Source organism: Pituophis catenifer, unplaced genomic scaffold, assembly GCF_029215685.1.
Source record: "Pituophis catenifer annectens isolate HBS135680 unplaced genomic scaffold, rPitCat1.0.hap2 SCAF_15, whole genome shotgun sequence".
Classification (NCBI taxonomy): Eukaryota; Metazoa; Chordata; class Lepidosauria; order Squamata; family Colubridae; genus Pituophis; species Pituophis catenifer.
The window spans coordinates 14,522,496-14,541,440 of NW_027256895.1; the positions used below are offsets into that span (position 1 = coordinate 14,522,496).

General features: G+C 44.4%; 1 protein-coding gene across 1 annotated transcript; it reads right to left on the reverse strand.

The window, feature by feature from the left end:
• Nucleotides 1-1,252: 1,252 nt before the first annotated feature.
• On the reverse strand, nt 1,253-18,612 carry LOC139324259 (vomeronasal type-2 receptor 26-like). The gene is made up of 6 exons (XM_070953978.1): nt 18,401-18,612; nt 17,002-17,293; nt 15,531-16,400; nt 13,825-14,043; nt 13,256-13,382; nt 1,253-2,151 (listed from the first exon to the last, which is right to left on the reverse strand). Exons 1-6 carry the CDS (start codon nt 18,610-18,612, stop codon nt 1,253-1,255), a joined length of 2,619 nt encoding a protein of 872 aa, XP_070810079.1.
• Between the last annotated feature and the right edge of the window lie 333 nt (nt 18,613-18,945).

Below are 18,945 nucleotides of genomic sequence, written 5' to 3' on the forward strand. Positions count from 1 at the left end.
TCTTCAAGGAATCTCAAAGTTTGTTCTGTGTTCCTTCTAATGTATATTTTGATAATAACCCAGTTGTTATGTTACTATCAGTGGAAAAGCTTAATTAAATCATATGGAAAACTGCTTGCTGAAAAATTAATATACCCTATTCCTCCCAAAAACAGATAATCCTCAAAGACATTGGCATCCTTCAGTCTCAAGAGACTATGGTATCGTGCTCTGGAAAGAGGTGCTAAAACAGCATCTAGTGTGACTAAAAAGGCCAAATCCTCAAAGACTTCTGAGAGGAAAGACAAATTCAGTCAAATATGTATGTACCTCCTCGGGGTGCCATCAGCCAAACAATGTAGGCTGGTGACCCCCAGGGGGAGGGCCTTCTCTGTGGGGGCACCTACCCTCTGGAATGAACTGCCCCCAGAGATAAGGAGAATCCAAGACCTTGGTGCCTTCCGCCGTGCCCTTAAAACCTTCTTTTTCCAGCAAGCCAGGCTGACCTAAAACTTTTTAAAATGGTTTTAATTGTTTGTTATTATTTTTAATCATGGGGCCAAATTTATATATATCTTTTTAATTGTATTTTAATGTTTGTAGTTTATGCTTTTACTTGGCTGTTCACCGCCCTGAGTCCTCAGGGAGAAAGGCGGTATACAAATTTAAAAATAAATAAATAAATAAATAAATAAATAAATAAATAAATAAATAAATAAATAAATAAATGTACTAGGGGTGGGTTTTAAATTTTTTTTTACTACCGGTTCTGTGGGTGTGGCTTATTTTGTGGGTGTGGTTTGGTGGTGGTGGGGTAATGTGACTGGGTGGGCGTGGCCAACTTGTTTTGTTTTTACTTTGAAAAGCATTTTTTCCATAACCTTAAGAAGTTGCAGAAAACAATGCTTTGAAAAGCCTCTGCCGATCAGGCAACTCAGCTGGGATCATCAGAGGCTTTTTTTTTTTACTTTTAAAAGCATTTTTTCAGCCGAAGAGGTTGTAGAAAAAATGCTTTTAAAAGAAAAAAAAAATCCTCTGATGAGGTGGGCAGGGTAAGCGAGGGGCGACCAGGCCGGGGACCCATTTGGGGGTGTGGCCAGCCAATGTATTACCGGTTCTCGGAACTACTACAAATTTTTACTACCGGTTCTTACGAACCGATGTGAACCGGGAGCAACCCAACACTGGTATGTACATACACAGACACACACACACACACACAAGCACAATTTGAAGTAGTTTTGCTTATTGAAAATGGAATCTTGTTCCTTTTTTATTTCTTATGCGTTAATTGCTCTCTAGTGTTGAGTTCAGGCCTCAGTATAATTATATAGATTTTGGGGAAGAAGATGCATCCCAGTAAACCAACATCAGAAGACAGGATTGAGAAGATCTCCACAGCCACCACGTACTTCCCCTTGGTGCTCAGGTAGGTGGGGAGAAAGGTCAGCCAAACACTGCAGAAAACCAACATGCTGAAAGTAATGAACTTAGCTTCATTAAAACTATCTGGCAACTTCCTGGCTATGAAGGCCACAGTGAAACTGAGAAGAGCCAAGAGGCCCATGTAGCCCAAGACACAGTAAAACATGATGATGGAGCCTTCATGACATTCGACTATGATTTCTCCATGGAGTGTCTCCATGTCTAAATGTGGAAATGGGGGAGATGTGTTTAGCCAAACAATACAAATAACTACTTGAATGAAGGAACAGAACCAGATAATAGAATAGGCCAACTTTTGCCCCACCCATTTGTGGAATAGGCTTCCTGGCTTTGATGCTAGGAATGCTATGATGACTGTGATGGTTTTGGCCAATATAGAAGAGATCGCAATAGAGAAGATGATACCGAAATTGGTTTGTCGGAGGAGGCAGGTCATCCTATTGGGCTTTCCAATGAACAGAAATGAGCAGAGGAAACAGAGAAAGAGGGAGATAAGTAGAAGGTAGGTGAGGTTGCGATTGTTGGCTTTGACAATGGGAGTGTCCCGTTGCTTAATGAAGATTATAAACACCAAAGCTGTAAGTAGGGAAAAAAGAAGAGACAGAGACACCAGAGTAATGCCCAGTGGCTCTTCAAAGGAGAGGAAATTCAGGGTCTTTGGAATGCACTCATCGTGAGCTTGGTTTGGAAACTGATTCTCTGGACAACTGTCACAATTCTCCATGTCTGAAAAGAAGAAAAAAGTTTCTGAACAGGCTTAAAATCAGAAGTTTCAGAATTTCTTTTCTGAATTTTCCTGCAATGTACGTTTTTTCTATATCCTTTCGTAACTCTCTATTCAACCTAGATGAGCCATGGTGGTGCAGTGCTTAGAGTGCAGTACTGCAGATTACTTCTGCTGATTGCTGGCTGCCTGCAATTTGGCAATTCAAATCCCACCAGGCTCAAGGTTGACTCCGCCATCCATCTTTCTGAGGTGGGTAAAATGAGTACCCAAATTGTTGGGGGCAATAGGCTGACTCTGTAAACTGCTTAGAGAGGGTTGTAAAACACTGTAAAGTGGTATATAAGTCTAAGTGCTATCACACTTGGCCAATAACATATTCTATTCTATTCTATTCTATTCTATTCTATTCTATTCTATTCTATTCTATTCTATTCTATTCTATTCTATTCTATTCTATTCTATTCTATTCTATTCTATTGCTAGATTGTAAAAATGAGTACTGTAGGGAAACACTATTTAGATTTTTCTGCATGTCAATGTTCTTGGAGTGCACTAGTTTTTATAGCATTTCTGAGCAAGAGAATAGCATGTCCCACTGTGTAAAACTGTGCCAACTAGTGGGAAAGAGGAAAGAGATGTTTGAGACTATAGATCCTGAAAAACTTGCAGTAGCACTAGGGGATAGGAGAACAGGAACAGTGCTACTTGATTCCTGTTTCTTTTATGTGATGTGTCCCATCATATGACTGAGGTTCAACTTCAAGGATAGAGAGATGGGTTATAGCAGGGGTTCCCAAATCACTTGGCTGCTGTCTACTGTCCGTTTGGAACCGGTCCATGGAAGAGGCGGGTGAGCAAAGGAGTGTGGCATGTTTCCAAGAATCTTACCCAATAACTCCAACACGAAATGTTCTTGAATCAGAGTCCTTTATTAATCAGTTATTTATGTTACAGGTGAATGTCTGGAAGTGCATCTGCACCCCTGGACCACACCTTATATATCTGGGAGGTGGAGCTAAGGTAAGGAGGGATCAGGGGAAGGGCTAGGTGGGTGAATGGGGTTAACCCTTACTCTGCCATGGGGAAGCAATATTAGGCATTTATATGTAACAAATCCCCCTCTAAATGCCTAACAGTTGGAGTTGTGTGTATGTGTTGTGTATGTACACCTAATCTTGAAGTTAGGTAGGCGTGCTGTTTGTTCTGCAAAGGTTTGGTCAGGATGTCAGCAATTTGTTCAACAGTCTCGCAGTGTATGGCTTTGATAAAACCAATGTTCGTGTCTGACGTGCTTGTGTTTGATGTCTATGTGCCTTGATCTCTGGCCCACAGTGTCTGCCATGATATGTCTATGGCTGCCTTGTTGTCCTCATGTATTTTTATTGGGTAGGCTGGCTCAGTCCAGATGTTGGCGAGCAGGTCATCAAACCATGTCAGTTTTTTGGCTGCCTTCGAGAGGCAGATGTATTCTGCTTCTGCTGTAGATATGGCCACCAGGTTTTGTTTCCCAGTGTACCAGTGCACTGGGCAACCGTTGATGAGGAATACATAGCGAGATGTGATTTTCCTGCTCTTTGTGTCACCTGCCCAATCAGCATCAGCATAACAGGTTAATATGGGTTCACCGGCTCTAGACGTAGGCAGGCATCTATGCTGTACTTTAGGTATCTAGCACACGTTTTACATCTTCCCAGTGGTACGTTTTTGGTTCGCTGACGTGCCTGGACAAGAGGTTGACCGCTAGAATGATATCTGGCCTAGTCCAGTTGGCTATATATAGTAGGGACCCAACGACAGACCTATAGAGGGTATTGTCCTTAAATGTTTCACCTTCTTCATTCATGTGTTTTAGAAAGTCAACTTGCATGGGTGTTTCGCATGGCTTGGCATCCTTCATGTTGCACTTGTGTAGCAGTTCCAATATCTTCTCCTTTTGGGAGATTCCGAATCCTTTCTGTGTTCTGTCGATCTGTACACCCAGGTAATTGTTTACCTTTCCCAGAGTTTTTAGTGCGAAATGCTTCCCCAACTTATCAGCGAAATCATCACATTTCTGTTTGTGCTGGCCACAGTATAAAATATCGTCCACATAAACAAGCACGTATTCAATGGATGTGCCCTCCTTTTTGATGAAGAAGCATAGGTCAGCAGAGGTGGCTGTGAACCCCATGTCCCTGAGAATTTTCGCTAGGCACTCATACCACCTCTTACCGGATTGCTTCAGCCCATACAGACTCTTGTTTAACAACCAGGTATCTCCCTTTTGTATGTTTCTTCCGGGGGCTGCTCTGACAAAGATCTCTTTGTCTAGTGGAGATAAGCTGTCTGCACGTCGAATTGGTAAACTTGTAGGCCTAGAATTGTTGCTATCACCAGGGCGCTCTTGACACTTTCGGCCCTGACCGTGGGTGAATATGTATCGATGTAGTCCTCCGCAATTAACCTAGCCTTGTACAGTGTCTTATTGTCCTCAAGCTCCTTGATTTTAAAAACCCACTTAGTCCCAATGGGTACCTTGTTGTCTGGTACCTTGGATGGAGTATACACATTTAGCTCTCTCAGGCTGGCCATCTCTTTCTCCATGGCCTCTTCCCACCTAATCCTTTCTTCCCGTGGCAACCTAAATATGTCTTCATAAGAGTTGGGTATCATGGTGTTTGTGTGTATTGATAGTACGTAATCTTCAAACCTTTGTGGCATTTTGTTCCTGTTATATCTAACGGGCCTGTTGGGTTCTGTTTCTGTGTCATGCAGGTACCTGGCTTCCCTTTCTGTGAGTGCATCTACCTTTATGATGGAGTGGTCCTCTTTCCATCCCTTGGTGGCTACCCCTTGGTGTCTAGGTTTGTGTTTCTTGTGTGCCCCTGTTTCAGCTGTGTCTAGTCTACTCTGACCCTTGCATTGTCTGTGACTTCCTGCCTGGAGAACACTTCGTTGAGATGTATTTTTGACCAATTTGTGTTTTCATGAAATAATGCTGTTCTGGATATGATAAATTTGTTGTCCTTGTCAATAAAGCGAAGCTCCATATCGTTTGGCAGCTGGCTCTAGCTGAAGGCTGAAGGGGATGCTTTCCCGGATGGGACTGTATTGGGTTTCTGTAACCCCCCGAGCAACTTGTGGCCTCAGAAGATCTGGGCAAAATTGCCCTGAGAGGACAGGACATGACTGCAGGATGAGTGGGCCCAGAGAAGAACTGGGGGTGATGGAAATGGGCCAGAGGGGGATTGGCAATTTTCCATTCTTGTCTCCTCCTTGGAATTCCTTGGAATCTCTCCTCACCCCTTTTTTGTGGCCTCCCTTGACTGCTGCCCTGACCTGCTTCGGCCAGACCATTCTTGCCAGCCTCAGCTGTTTTGGGACCTTATTATCACCCTCCCTATTTGTGTTGCCACCTGATCTCCTTCCCTCTGGTACTGTGCCTGTTACATCTTGGCCTCCTTCCATCGCCTTTTATCGGCCTCAGCATGGCGGAGAGGATCAGCGGGCTATGGGCTTCAGTGGTGAAAGTCTTGGACAATTTCTGCTGCCTCATTCCGGAAGGATTAACCATGACTCCGCTGGCGGCTCTTCTGCCACCTAGTCACCGTGAGAGGGCTGCTGCGGCTAATTCCCTCCGGACTAAATCGTTGCAGCCACTTGTTGACTTTCCATCGCAGTGAGAGAGCAGTGGATTTCCCAGTTGCCCCATGCTATTATTACATCTACTCCTCCTGGCATTACCAGCTCTGGCACCCATAGTCGGCCTTAACCACCTCCCATGTTTGTGAACTGGCCTATACCTCAGCAGACCTCCTCTCACTGCGAGACTCCCCACTCTCGCAGCTGTGGCCCTCTACTCTATTGAGGGCCTACCTTTATGAAGGGCTTTGGAACCCCGAGTGGTGGCATGTCGCAGAAAGGGGATTGAGGGGTGTTTTGGGGAAATTTTTGGACAGATTTTTAAGGGGTTCTGGGAGGGGGGAGGGTTGTGTGGGTTTGGGGGATAACCCACGAGGGGAGGGGTCTGGCCCAGCTGATAATTGGGCCATGGGGGGTGCGGATTCTGGGGGTAAGGGGGGTATCAGAGTTCACTCTACTGAGGGCTTTTATATCAATACGCTGAGTGGGAGGGGCAGATACAGCGGGAGCAGGGGGCCATATCATGTGGTGGGGGCACGCACTCACTATCTTCAAGCGGTGGCACGTCCCGGTCCCCATAGCCCTTCTCGTTCTCCAGGTTGCACAGACTCTCAGGGCCCGAGCCTTCGGCTGTTGTTGTGCAATGCCAGGTCTGTGGTAAATAAAGCCCCCCTCATTTGCAATCTTATTCAGGAGGGGGGAGCAGACCTGGCAGGTATTACGGAGACCTGGTTGGGCCAGGAGGGGGGAGTTATATGCCCACCAGGCTTCCGGGCATTCCACCAGCCGAGAGCTCAGGGCAGGGGTGGGGGGGGGGGTGGCGGTTATTATAAAGGAAGGTCTTGAGCCGAGGGAGACCACTGTTCCACAGATAGCCGGATGTGAGTCCCTTCTTGTGAAGTGGGGCCGTGAAGTGCAGATGGGTCTGTTGATCACATACCTGGCTCCCTGCCACGTGGCAACGACCCTGCCTGAGCTGCTTAATGTCATAGCCGAGGTGGCGGTTGATACCCCCAGACTTTTGGTCATGGGGGATTTCAACCTGCCATCCATCGATGAAACATCTGAGGTGGCTCGGGAGTTCATGGCTTCCATGACGGCCATGGACCTGACTCAGTTAATTCAGGGCCCTACTCACACGGGCGGGCACACTCTAGACTTAGTTTTTATCTCTGGTCAGTGGTTGAGTGGCCTTGATATAGGGGATATAGTCATCGAACCCTTGTCATGGTCTGACCACTCGCTCCTTTGACTTGACTTTCTAACCGCTACACCCCACCACAGGGAGGCGGGACCGACTAGGTGGTTCCGCCCCAGGAGCCTGATAGATCCTGATAGGTTCCAGATGGAGCTTGGGCCATTTCCTGAGACTCTGGCTCATGACTCGGCTGAAGACCTGGTGGCCGCCTGGGACAGTGCGGCCACTGGGGCTTTGGACTGCATCATGCCTTTGCGGCCTCTGACCCGGCACCAAACTCACCTAGCTCCTTGGTTCTCCGAGGAGCTGAGGGAGATGAAGCGCCGGAAAAGACACCTAGAGAGCGGTTGGAGGACCAGCCATTCCGAATCCGCCCGAGCACTGGTGAGGTCTCATATTAAGACCTACCTAGTGGCGATAAAAGCGGCAACATCTAGCTATTTTGCCACCCTTATTGCGTCATCAGATAATCGCCCAGCCACCCAGTTTAGGGTAACCCGCTCCCTCCTCCATCTGGGAGCGCAGGATGATCCCTTGTAGGGTCGAGTTGAAGATTTTGTGCAGTATCTGCATGACAAGATTGCTCAGATTCGGGAAGGCCTGGCCTCTGACTGGATAAGTCCAGACGAGATGACTGAGGCAGGTCTTCAAAGTGTTATCTGGGAGGAGTTCGATCCTGTGGTTCCCGAGGATGTGGACAGGATTCTGGGATGGCTGAACACAACCACATGTTTATTGGACCCGTGTCCCTCCTGGTTGGTGCTGGTCTCCCGGGAGGTTACACGAGGCTGGCTCCAGAGGATTATTAACGCTTCCTTGAGTGAGGGTGTCCTACCGGCCACCTTGAAAGAAGCGGTGGCGAGGCCCCTCCTCAAGAAGCCCTCTCTGTATCCGGCTGTTTTGGCTAACTATCGTCCAGTCTCCAACCTTCGTTTTATTGCGAAGGTTGTTGAGAATGTGGTGGTGCGGCAGCTTCCACAGTACCTGGATGAAGCTGTATATCTAGATCCACTCCAGTCCAGCTTCAGGCCTGGGTACAGCACGGAAACGGCATTGGTCACATTGGTGGATGATCTCTGGAGGGCTTGGGATAGGGGATGCTCCTCTATCCTGGTCCTGTTAGATCTCTCAGTGGCTTTTGATACCATCGACCATGATATCATGTTGCACCGGTTGGAGGGGGTGGGGGTGGGGGGCACCGTTTTGCAGTAGTTCTCCTCCTACCTCTCTGACCGGTCGCAATCTGTGTTGGCAGGGGGCAGCGGTTGATCCCAAGGCGCCTTGTTTGTTGGGTGCCACAAGGGTCGGTCCTCTCGCCCCTTCTGTTCAACATTTATGTAAAGCCGCTGGGTGAGATCATCTGTGGCTTTGGGGTGGAGTTCCATCAGTATGCTGATGACACTCAGCTGTACATCTCCACCCCAGGCCACCCCAACGATGCCCTTGAAGTGATGTCCCAGTGCCTGGAGGCTGTGCGGGCCTGGATGGGGAGAAACAGGCTCCGACTCAACCCTTCCAAGACTGAGTGGCTGTGGCTTCCAGCGTCCTGATATAGCCAGCTGGTGCCATCGCTGGTTATTGGGGGCGAATCATTGGCCCCCACGGAAAGGGCTCGCAATTTGGGCGTCCTCCTGGATACACGGCTGTCTTTAGAAGAGCATATGACAGCCGTGGCCACGGGGGCTTTTTATCAGGTCTGCCTGATAAGCCAGTTGCGTCCCTTTCTAGATCAGGACTCCCTACGCATGGTCACTCAGACACTCGTCACTTCCCGCCTGGACTACTGCAATGCTCTCTACATGGGGCTCTCCTTGGGGTGCACCTGGAGGCTCCAGTTGGTCCAGAATGTGGCTGCGCGGGGGATTATGGGAACGACAGGGCACTCCCATGTGACACCTTTCCTGCGTGAGCGTCGGGCCCTGAAAACACATCTATTCCATCTAGCCGGGCTGGCTTGACCCCATCTTTGCAGTTTTAAATTTATAATTGGTTTTAATTGGGTTATTTTAAATTGATGGCCAAAATTATTTAATGTTTTTTAAATTGTTTTTAAATTTTATATGTTGTGTTTATACCGTGGCTGTTCACCGCCCTGAGTCTTATTGGAGAAGGGCGGTATACAAATAAAATAAATAAATAAATAATAAATAAATAAATAAAATAAATAAACCTGTACTCTTTTGTCCCAGACTCGTATCCCATAAATCTTAGTCTCCTTGATACCTTGTCCCTCTTTCGCCTTAATTGTTTCGGTATATGCACATCCGCTGTGACTCCAAATATGTGTAGGTGAGCTATTTGGGGTTTCCTGTTGTACATAACCTCATAAGGAGTTTTGCCTACTACACTGGACCATAGTCTGTTCAGGGTGTAGTTTGAGTATGTGAGTGCCTCTGCCCAGAAGTGTTGCCCCAGCCCTGCGTCTTCTAATACGCATTTTACCATGGTTTGTAATACACAGTTTCTTCGTTCTACCACTCCGTTTTGAAATGCGGAGAACGGCGAAGAAGTAAAATGTAATATTCCATGTTTCTTTATCCAATTGGAGAAGTCCCTTGATAGGAACTCTGACCCTCTGTCCATCATTATTTGTTGTATTTTGATGTTGTGTTGTGTTTCTACCCTCCTGTAAAATTCTTTGAACTTTTGAAACACCTCATTTTTGAGATTGAGCGTGTATATGAACCCGTAACGACTGAAGTCATCAACTATGGTTAGAAAGAACCTCTTTTTGTACTTAATAGAGGGTTTCATGGGGCCTACCAAATCCATGTGTACTAACTGGAAGATCGAATTGGTGGTGTGAGAGGCCTTTTTTGGTTTGGATTTTGTTTTGAATTTGGAACATTTGCACACGGAACACTCTAGGTAATTGTTACAGTTTTTTACTTGCAAACCGTTTGAACATTCAGTCATTTTTTGCACAATTGGGAAACTGGCATGGCCCAACTTCCTATGAAGTAGGTGGGCGCAGTCATCATGGATGGGTTTGCCAATAGATGGCTTCCCTTTGTGTGCTGTGTCAGAAGCGTGTTTGTCTTCAGTGATGTGCTCAGCCTTAACCCCTTTTGTCTCCTCGGGAGTACCTGTCTTGACTTCCCTACTTTCTAGTTGTGCGTTTGTGCTTGGATAATCATCTTCTTGGGGTTGTAGGTATGTGAGCCCCCCTTCAATGATGATTTTTTTTTATTTGATTTATATGCTGCCCTTCTCCGGAGACTCAGGGTGGCTTACAATGCGTTAAGCAATAGCCTTCATACTTTTGTATATTTATACAAAGTCAGCTTATTGCCCTCACAAACTGGGTCCTCAATTTACCTACCTTAGAAAGGATGGAAGGCTGAGTCAACCTTGAACCTGGGGAGATTCGAACTAGCTGTCAGGTTTCGGTGCTATCTTGAATAAACTTCATTCTCAAACGCAAGCTGTCTAATGAATCATTTTATTTTTAAGAATAGCAGAATCCGACATTTCTGATTCAAATTGCAGCCAAACTGGCCCCTCCTTCCAACCCCCTCCTCTTCCGCTCTCCAACCCCAATATCCCATTGGCCATCATACAGATCCATCTCTACACCCTGGCACGTTCTTTTCACAGGAATGCAGCCCCCATCCTCGTCTCCCAGAAACCACTATCTGTACATACAAAACTAGGTAAAAGTTCATCTCAGCAATAAATCAAGCTTCCGCTCTTTCTGCTTCAACTTGTTATGTCAGCGCTGGAAGAAAGCCTAATTTGGAACACTGACATCAGCAGTAATTGCAGGCAGCTGAATGATAATAACAGGCTATTAGTCTGCTGCACCACCAGGCTCTTATTTTGCCTACGTCCTTATTACCCTTTGTCATGTATGCCTTTCCTCCCTTAAAAGTCGTCTTGATATCCAAGTCTTTGCTGAGCTTGAGTGTTTAGTATTTAGGGAATTTATAATTATACTTTTCATACTATCTTCAGAGATAGTCTCCCCCCTTTGTATGAGTTCTGCCCTGGTAGCATTTAGTTTTAAGATATGCTCACCCATGGGAGTTTCAGCCTTATGCCTGGCTGAGTAGAACTCTCTAGAGATCTTGGTGGTTGTGGCTGCACTCTTGCTATAGAATAAGTTGAATATTTTTTTGTAATATTTCAGCCGCAGTCAAGTAGTGGCCAAGGCTGGGATAGATGCTGGGTGATAAGCTTGCCATTAACAAATAATAAGCCCTGTGGTGCAGGCAATCTACATCAAAGGTCCAGGGTTTTCTAGGTGGGTCATTAAGTAAAAACAACAGATTTTCCCTTAGAATTTGGAGCTGATGGTTCCACTCTAAGAAATTAGTCCCATCTAGTTTTAGCTTGTGGAAATCAGCTGGTAAAGTCATTGAGCTGTATGGTAAATTACTCACAGTCTGGTGCTGTCCATGGTTTTGAAGGTGAGGGAACTCACAATATGCTGGGGGAATGCTTGTTGCTAGTCTGTATGAATTTATCTCTATGTTCCTCTCTCTTCTTACAGGCGGTGACTGGGCATGCGCGAAGCTCATTTCGCGCCGGAGGTCGTCAGGTGAGGAACTCTCTGCTGCTGCTCTCAGGCCTAGGCCTAGGCCCGCCGGTGGGAGGCTGGGCTCACCCCTGGCGGGTCCATAGCCCTCCCTGGATGACGGATGCCATGGCTGGACTCCTGGATCCCTGGCGAAGAACGGGAGGAGGTGAGGAGGCGAAGCGGTCGTAGGTTGAGGACCTCTGAAGCTCGGCGGCGTGGCGGCGGTGATGGACGTAAGGTGAGGATCCCCTGGATTCGGCGGTGTGGTGGCGGTGGCTGCAGCAGTGGCAGCAGCGGTGGATCCTGGTCGTTGCTGGTTGGTCTCCAGATGAGTAGAGAAGCCTGGCGGAGGTCGTACGGTTGGTGAGTAGCTGTTTTGCCTCTCCATTCCCGGGTCTTGCGTTGTTGGTGCAGTGGGTGGCGAGTGCGAATCCTGCGGTTGATCGATCCTGCAGGTGATCAGGTTCCGGTGGTTGCTTTCTGGGTGCGTTGTCCCTCGGAGGGTTGGCTGGGTTGGTGCATGGGTTCCGGTGGCCACCCTGTTATCTCTTTGGCTTTGGGGTGCCTCAGGGTGGTTTTTTGCAATCGCGGGAGGCTTGAATGCGGAGCTGAGTGCTGCCGCAAGAGTCTTGATCGCTTTTTCCACTTCGGGCCCAGTAGGTGGGCCCTTGAAGGCTTGTGTTATTGTTTCTGTGTAGTTTTTGGGTTCTTCCCCACTCGCATTGGGGTCCTCGCTGTTTCACACCATTTTGTTTAAATCTCGGCTCCCCATTGGCTGTCGGCCATTCCAAGATGGCTGCCGGGAGCATGGCGTGGAAATGAAATCGTCCATGTCCGGAGCTTCAGTTTGGGAATGCCTTTCCCTTGCTGGACTGGCGACTTCATTTTCTTGTTCCTGGGTGCTCATCGCTGCTCCATGGCTTTCCAGGAGGCCTTGGAGTTTCGCAATGAGCTCCCCTTTGCTGGTGGGTGCTTCCAGCATCTTCAGTATGGTTGATTGGAAGTCGTCTCTGCTCGGTGGCTCTGTTTTTTCGCTGCTGCAGGTTTCTTCTCTTGGTTCCTTGTCCCAGAGTAATGAGCTCGGGTCGTGGTCCTGCTCACATTCAGTCATGGCAATTCTCACTGTGGCGCCTTCGAGAGCCTACAGCTCCTCCATCTGCTTCGTATAGGCTCTGGTGAACATCCTGTTTTCTGCTTCAGATTGGATTCCTGATTCTGACATTTCTGTGAGTTGTGGGTTAACCATCCTCTGCTACCAATCTGTCGCGTGTTTCCAAGGATCTTACCCAATAACTCCAACATGAAATGTTCTTGAACCAGAGTCCTTTATTAATCAGTTATTTCTGTTACAGGTGAACATCTGGAAGTGCATCTGGATCCCTGGACCACACCTTATATACCTGGGAAGTGGAGCTAAGGTAAGGAGGGATCAGTGGAAGGGCTAGGTGGGTGAATGGGGTTAACCCTTACTCTGTCATGGGGAAGCAATGTTAGGCATTTATATGTAACAAGGAGGAAAAGGAAGAGACAAAAATGCTTGCAAAAATAGAGTTGCATGTGCCCAAGCCATTGACATAGAACCATCCTCTCTATGTCCCTGCCGGTCCATCGAACCGGAAAGGTTGGAGACTACAGGCATAGAGGACATCACTGTTGTCTCTTCATTTTCCTCCTCTGTGATGCCTCAATACAGTGAGCAATAATGTTGAAGAGATTCTTGTTAACTGGGATACAGGCTGGTTCCATTGGATGCTCTGAATCTTACCCATTTGTCTGGATATCATTTTTCCTGGACAGGGAGCACAAGTGTAGCAACAAAACTTCAGCCCTTCGATCTTGTTCTTTCTTTTTCCAAGAGAACATGGATCATTACATAATGAGGGAGGAGGGACCTGTCCACAAATAAAGAAAGAAGTCAGTAGCAATGTTTTACTTATGTTTTTGTCTTACAAGCAATGAATAAAAACAAGACAGTTGCTAGTAATTTCTGCCATGTAACAGACAATTTAACCTCGAAAAGGTTTTCAGAATCTGAGCATCTGTCTCTGTCTCTATCTCTGTCTCTCTGCCTCTCTCTCTCTATGGGTCTCTCTGTCTCTCTGTTTCTGTCTCTCTGTCTGTCTCTGTCTCTGTCTCTGTCTCTGTCTCTGTCTCTGTCTCTGTCTCTGTCTCTGTCTCTGTCTCTGTCTCTGTCTCTGTCTCTGTCTGTCTGTCTGTCTGTCTGTCTGTCTCTGTCTCTCTGTCTCTCTGTCTCTTCTCTACCTACCTATCACCTTTCTATCCAATTTCAAATCACCCATCTCCCTCTCAGAGCCCATATTATTGTTATGGTACCTGAGTGAATCCATGATGCCACTGGATTTTGTGTTGATGAATAAGGAAGGTTCCTCTTTGTGGATCTATCTCTCCAACTGGAATGTTGATATAGGAGTTGTTTGGGAATGTAACCAAATTTACAATGTCAAATCCATCTTCTAGTGCTCCCCTTTCATTTAATTTAATTTCATCTCCAGCATTGTTGTTGAAGGAAATTCTCTGCAAAAATGAATGGAGCTTGCAGAAGAAAAAGTATAAGAGTTAAAGGTTTTAGATTAGATTAGATTAACAGAGTTGGACGGGACGTTGTGGGTCATCTAGTCCAACCCCCCACCCAAGCAGAAGACCCTACACTATTTCTGGCAAATGGCAGTCCAATCTCTTCTTGAAAGCCTCCAGTGATGAAGCTCCTACAACTTCCAAAGGCAACTTCTGTTCCATCGGTTGATTGTTCTCACTGTCAGAAAATTTCTCCTTATTTCTAGATTGAATCTCTCCTTGTTCAGTTTCCATCCATTATTCCTTGTCCGGCCTTCAGGTGCCTTGAAAAATAGGTTGTCACCCTCCTCTCAAATATTGGAACACTGCTATCATGTCACCCCAGGTCCTTCTCTTCACTAGATTAGCAATGCCCAGTTCCTGTAACCATTCATCGTAAATTTTAGCTTCCAGCCCCTAATCATCTTGGTTGCTCTTCTCTGCACTCTGCACTTTGCACTCTTTCTAGAGTCTCAACATCTTTTTTAGACCAAATGTGGATGCAGTATTCTAGGTATGGTCTTACTAAGGCTTTATAGAGTGGTTTTAGTAACTCGCATGATCAGACAGAGTTCACTCTGAATTCAGAGACATTCATCTCCTAAACCAGTGTTTGTCAATCTTGGCAATTCTAAGATGTATGGACCAATTCCCAGAATTCCCGTGTCAGGATACCCACTGGGAAACTCTGGGAGTTGACATCCACACAAATTTGAAATCTGCCAAGGTTGAAAAGCACTGATTTAAGCCATTCTCTTGACACATAGGACATTAATATAGACTAGTATAGGAAGTCTAAATTTCTAAATACTTTTCAAGCAGTAACACTGCTATCATGTCTCCCCTGGTCCTTCTCTTCACTAGACTAGCCATGCCCATTTCCTGCAACTGTGCTTCATATGTTTTAGTCTTCAATCCCCTAATCATCCTGGTTGCTTTTCTCTGCACTTTTTTGGTTGCTTCTTCTCTGCATTTTAAAGGGAAACAGATTAGCCTCCAAAATGGCTTCAAACAACACCGCTTTTTAAATTTGGAGTGTTTTTTCCTCCCGGAATACAGAAGTATAAAAGACTGAAAGAGACTAGTTGTTATATTGAACCATAGTCCACCTTATGAATTAAAATCTCTTTAGTAGATGTTGATTTTTTTTTAGTGACAATTCAGAGAGGTACTGGAAAAAGAGAAAGAAGCAGCTATGGGAAGAAAATTTACAGAGAAGTAGAAAGGCAAAAGTATTTTAAAGATAGGTTTTGTTGATGTAGAATGAGGAAAAAGCTGAGATGTGTAGACAAAAGAAAATACCTTCAGTGGGTCAATATTTGTAATGTATTAATCTTGAAGAAAGATGAACATCAGTGATGCTTAGATAGATGGTCTACAATGATCTGTTGACTCACTAAGTCTTGGCACTCTGTTGTAACCAAGGAGAACATTTCAAAAGAGCATTGAGAAAGGGGAAATCTTACCTGCCAGGCTTCTACAATCTTTGATCGCCCTTGATCCTTTTGTATCTTCTTATAAGTCCTCACTGTTTGAGCAACCTGTAATGCTTGAGCCACAGCATAGATTGCATTATAGATACTGTAACTATGGCCAAGTATTCTGGTTTCAAAGAAGGGTGCAATAAGATCCTCTAGTCTTTCCTCTCCAGTACATTCCTCATCTTGAGAAACACCATTATTTGGTGGTGAACAGCAAAAAGCTTGGCTCCAGAAATCTCTAATAAAGCCATCTTGTCTTGCCTCAGATGGGGTGACGGCCTGTATAAATTGTTGGAAACCTGGAAGTTCTCTTGTGCTAATTGAGAAGGAAATTGCCCCATGGAACATTTGCATATCGACAGCTCTTTGTAAGGAATATAATGTGAAATCATTTTGGGCCATTGTGATCCACATTTTTGGTATGGAAATTTTCTGTGAAGAATCCAAAGGTGTTGGAAGAAAAAAATGGATGCCTTGTAGAATAGAGGCCAGCCACATAAAGACTGCATTTTCTCCATGTATAATAACTGCATTTGCTGTTTTCTCTGTGAACGAAGTAATGTGCCTCAGACAACGATCAATCAAGTCAAATCCTTCAGAAGAATATAAATTTCTGTCAACCCTTTCAGTGAATTTGGAGCAGATTTTATTTTGAGAGAGCATGGGTTCCAGAGTTTGTAGAAAATGTTCTCCATGTTTGTCATCTACAATGACAAGTCCTACCCATTTCCATCCAAAGTACAGGAGGAGCTGGATTAAACCCTCGTACTGGAGAGCTTCATCGGGAGCCATGCGATAAAAAGGCGGGAAACGCGATTCATCAGTCGCTGCCAATTGAAATGAGCCATATGAAATCTAAAAAAAAAAAAAAAAGAAAGGAGGTATAAGAGAAAGGGAAAATGACAGAGAAAGAGAATGGATGGATATATTCAATTTTTATTGATTTAAACTACAGATTTAAACTACTTTATTTTTCAAATTATAGATGTTTAATAATATAGATTTGGCTTAGAGATCTCCCAAAAAGGGAGATATCCTTTCTGAATCTTATCTTATCTGTCTATTCTCCTCCTCCTCTCTTTTTCTTGAAGATGACTTGAGTATTTGAATTTAAAGAATCAAATATTTCAGTGCATCCTATGTCAATATTTCTTCTATACGTTGTCCTCCCAATGTTTAATATGAAATCCAAATGTTTGCCTACATTATGCTTAAAATGTATGAATTGAAATCAGTGAGGCAGTTAATGATAGCTAGCATAAACCTGCAGGTTCAGACAACTAAAATTCTGTATGTCTCGATTCATCTTACTGAAAGCCATGATATATTGAAGAGAAACACGGATTCATCAAAGTCCACCCTTTACCCTCATTTCTTTACATCTCATTAGTGATACTGATAAGGCATCAAGTTGTGTGATTGTCCTAATTTTGAGATCTTTGGTTATGGCTCCAACCTGTGGGATCTTGAAAAGCTGCAAAATTTCTGCCATGCGTATGGAAGTTTCAGGGCTCATCCCTCCAATGATTCCCATCACTTTCTTTTCGGTCCCACAAATATAGTTGGGGACAATTTTATGCAACTTAAAAAGCAGGTCCAGAGTGGTGCGATAGGTCATTAGTGCATTGGAGTAGCTGTCATAGATGTGGAATCCAAGAGTGATGTTGGGCAAGATGTCAGGATCCTTGTTGATCTCCTTCACGGCAAACACTAAAGCCAAGACGTGTTGGTAGAACTTGGTTACCACACTGTAAGAAAGTCATTTGTTTCAAAGGAGAACTGTGCTATGCATTACAAACTAAGGAAGACATATCCAGTGACAAAAATACTATGAGAAAGACTTATTGACAAGAAAACGATGCTGAAGTTCAGAGTTTTATGATTCAAGGTTCATATCCTATATTAACTGGATTATTTAATTGTATCCTTAAATCATCCTTTTAAATATTAAATATTTAATTAAATACTAAAATACATTTACTGATGTATTTAACATCAGATATCTGTACAATTTTGGACTCACTTGAGAAATGCACCAAAGACAAATTCCTTGTGTGTCCAATCACACTTGGCCAATAAAGAATACTATTCTATTCTGAAACAAAATAAGCAATAGTAGGAATCATTAAATACTAAATAAGAAAACTCTGAAGAGAAGACAGGTTATCGAGTTGGAAGAAATAGAACGGGTTCAATTTTTTTTAAAAATGAGAATCTGAGCTGAGTGGACCAAATTTATCTTACAGCAGGAACTCAGTGGCGAGGAAGTAGTGCTGATGACTATAGCTATATCTTTAGAAATTGATTTTTCCTTCATGGTGAACTCTTTCTGCCCTTAAAAGGAGATGGTGAAGAGAAGAGGCCCTGTTTCTACCGGTAAAGTTTTGTGTTTCAGCTTTGCATTTTTCTTTCAAAGATTGTGGATCTTTTTGAAATAGGACAGGTGGATTCCAAATCTCTAAGCAAGACATGAATAAATAGAGACACAGTATTAATAAGTAGTGTTACCCCAAGGTTTTGGAAATGAGTTTTCATTCCACAGTCAATGCCTCTATTTAAAATATTATAGTGCCTATTAGGTGATGGTGAATTAGGTCCGGTTGTTTTTCCTCCAAGCTGGAAGAGTTTTCAATTCTCAACAGAATATTTGCTTGTCCTGGTTTATCAGATTTTGGTTTAATTAGAAAAGAGGATGTTGAATTAACAAATAATTTGTATTCATCAAGCTGCTGTTAAGGATATGTCCATGATACATTTATATTCATTAACAGTTGATGATGGAACCTCTCTGTTTTACAAAGATGGGGAAAAAAAGCAAGATTACATTAAAATAAGCTAAGAGAGGGATTTCTTACAATGGGAAGTCAACCGATTCCTCAGAAGGATGTTTATCAAAAGTAACATTGGGAGACATGTATCGAACATGAGACACCAATCCACCAATGAGAAGGTCTCCATCCTCGTACCATTCCTGTGGAATTTGAATGGCTTCATCTCCAATGCACTTAAGAGGCTGTATTTTCATGGCCAATTCTGGAAAGAGTAAAATGGCAATAATCCCCAACATTCCTGCTGATTTGGCTTGTCCTTTATTGCTGTTGCCAGCAGCCTTGATTCAAACAGGATACTATAGAGAGTGAAAGAAATGCTACCTTTGTTGAGATCTGTCTTCAGAATATGTCTTGCCTCATTTATTGATCTGATCCATTACCTTAAGCCTCCCTTATGTCTGGATGCTCCTAGTCTAATACCTAATTATTAGGCTCTTTTTTCATTTGCAATATAAAAGACCACTGTCTATGAGGCTTTAGCAGAATTTTAATGGTCTTGTATAATTACTCCAAGATGATGGGCATTGTATATTTCACAGGTACAGAGTAATGTAGCCAGTTTCACATAG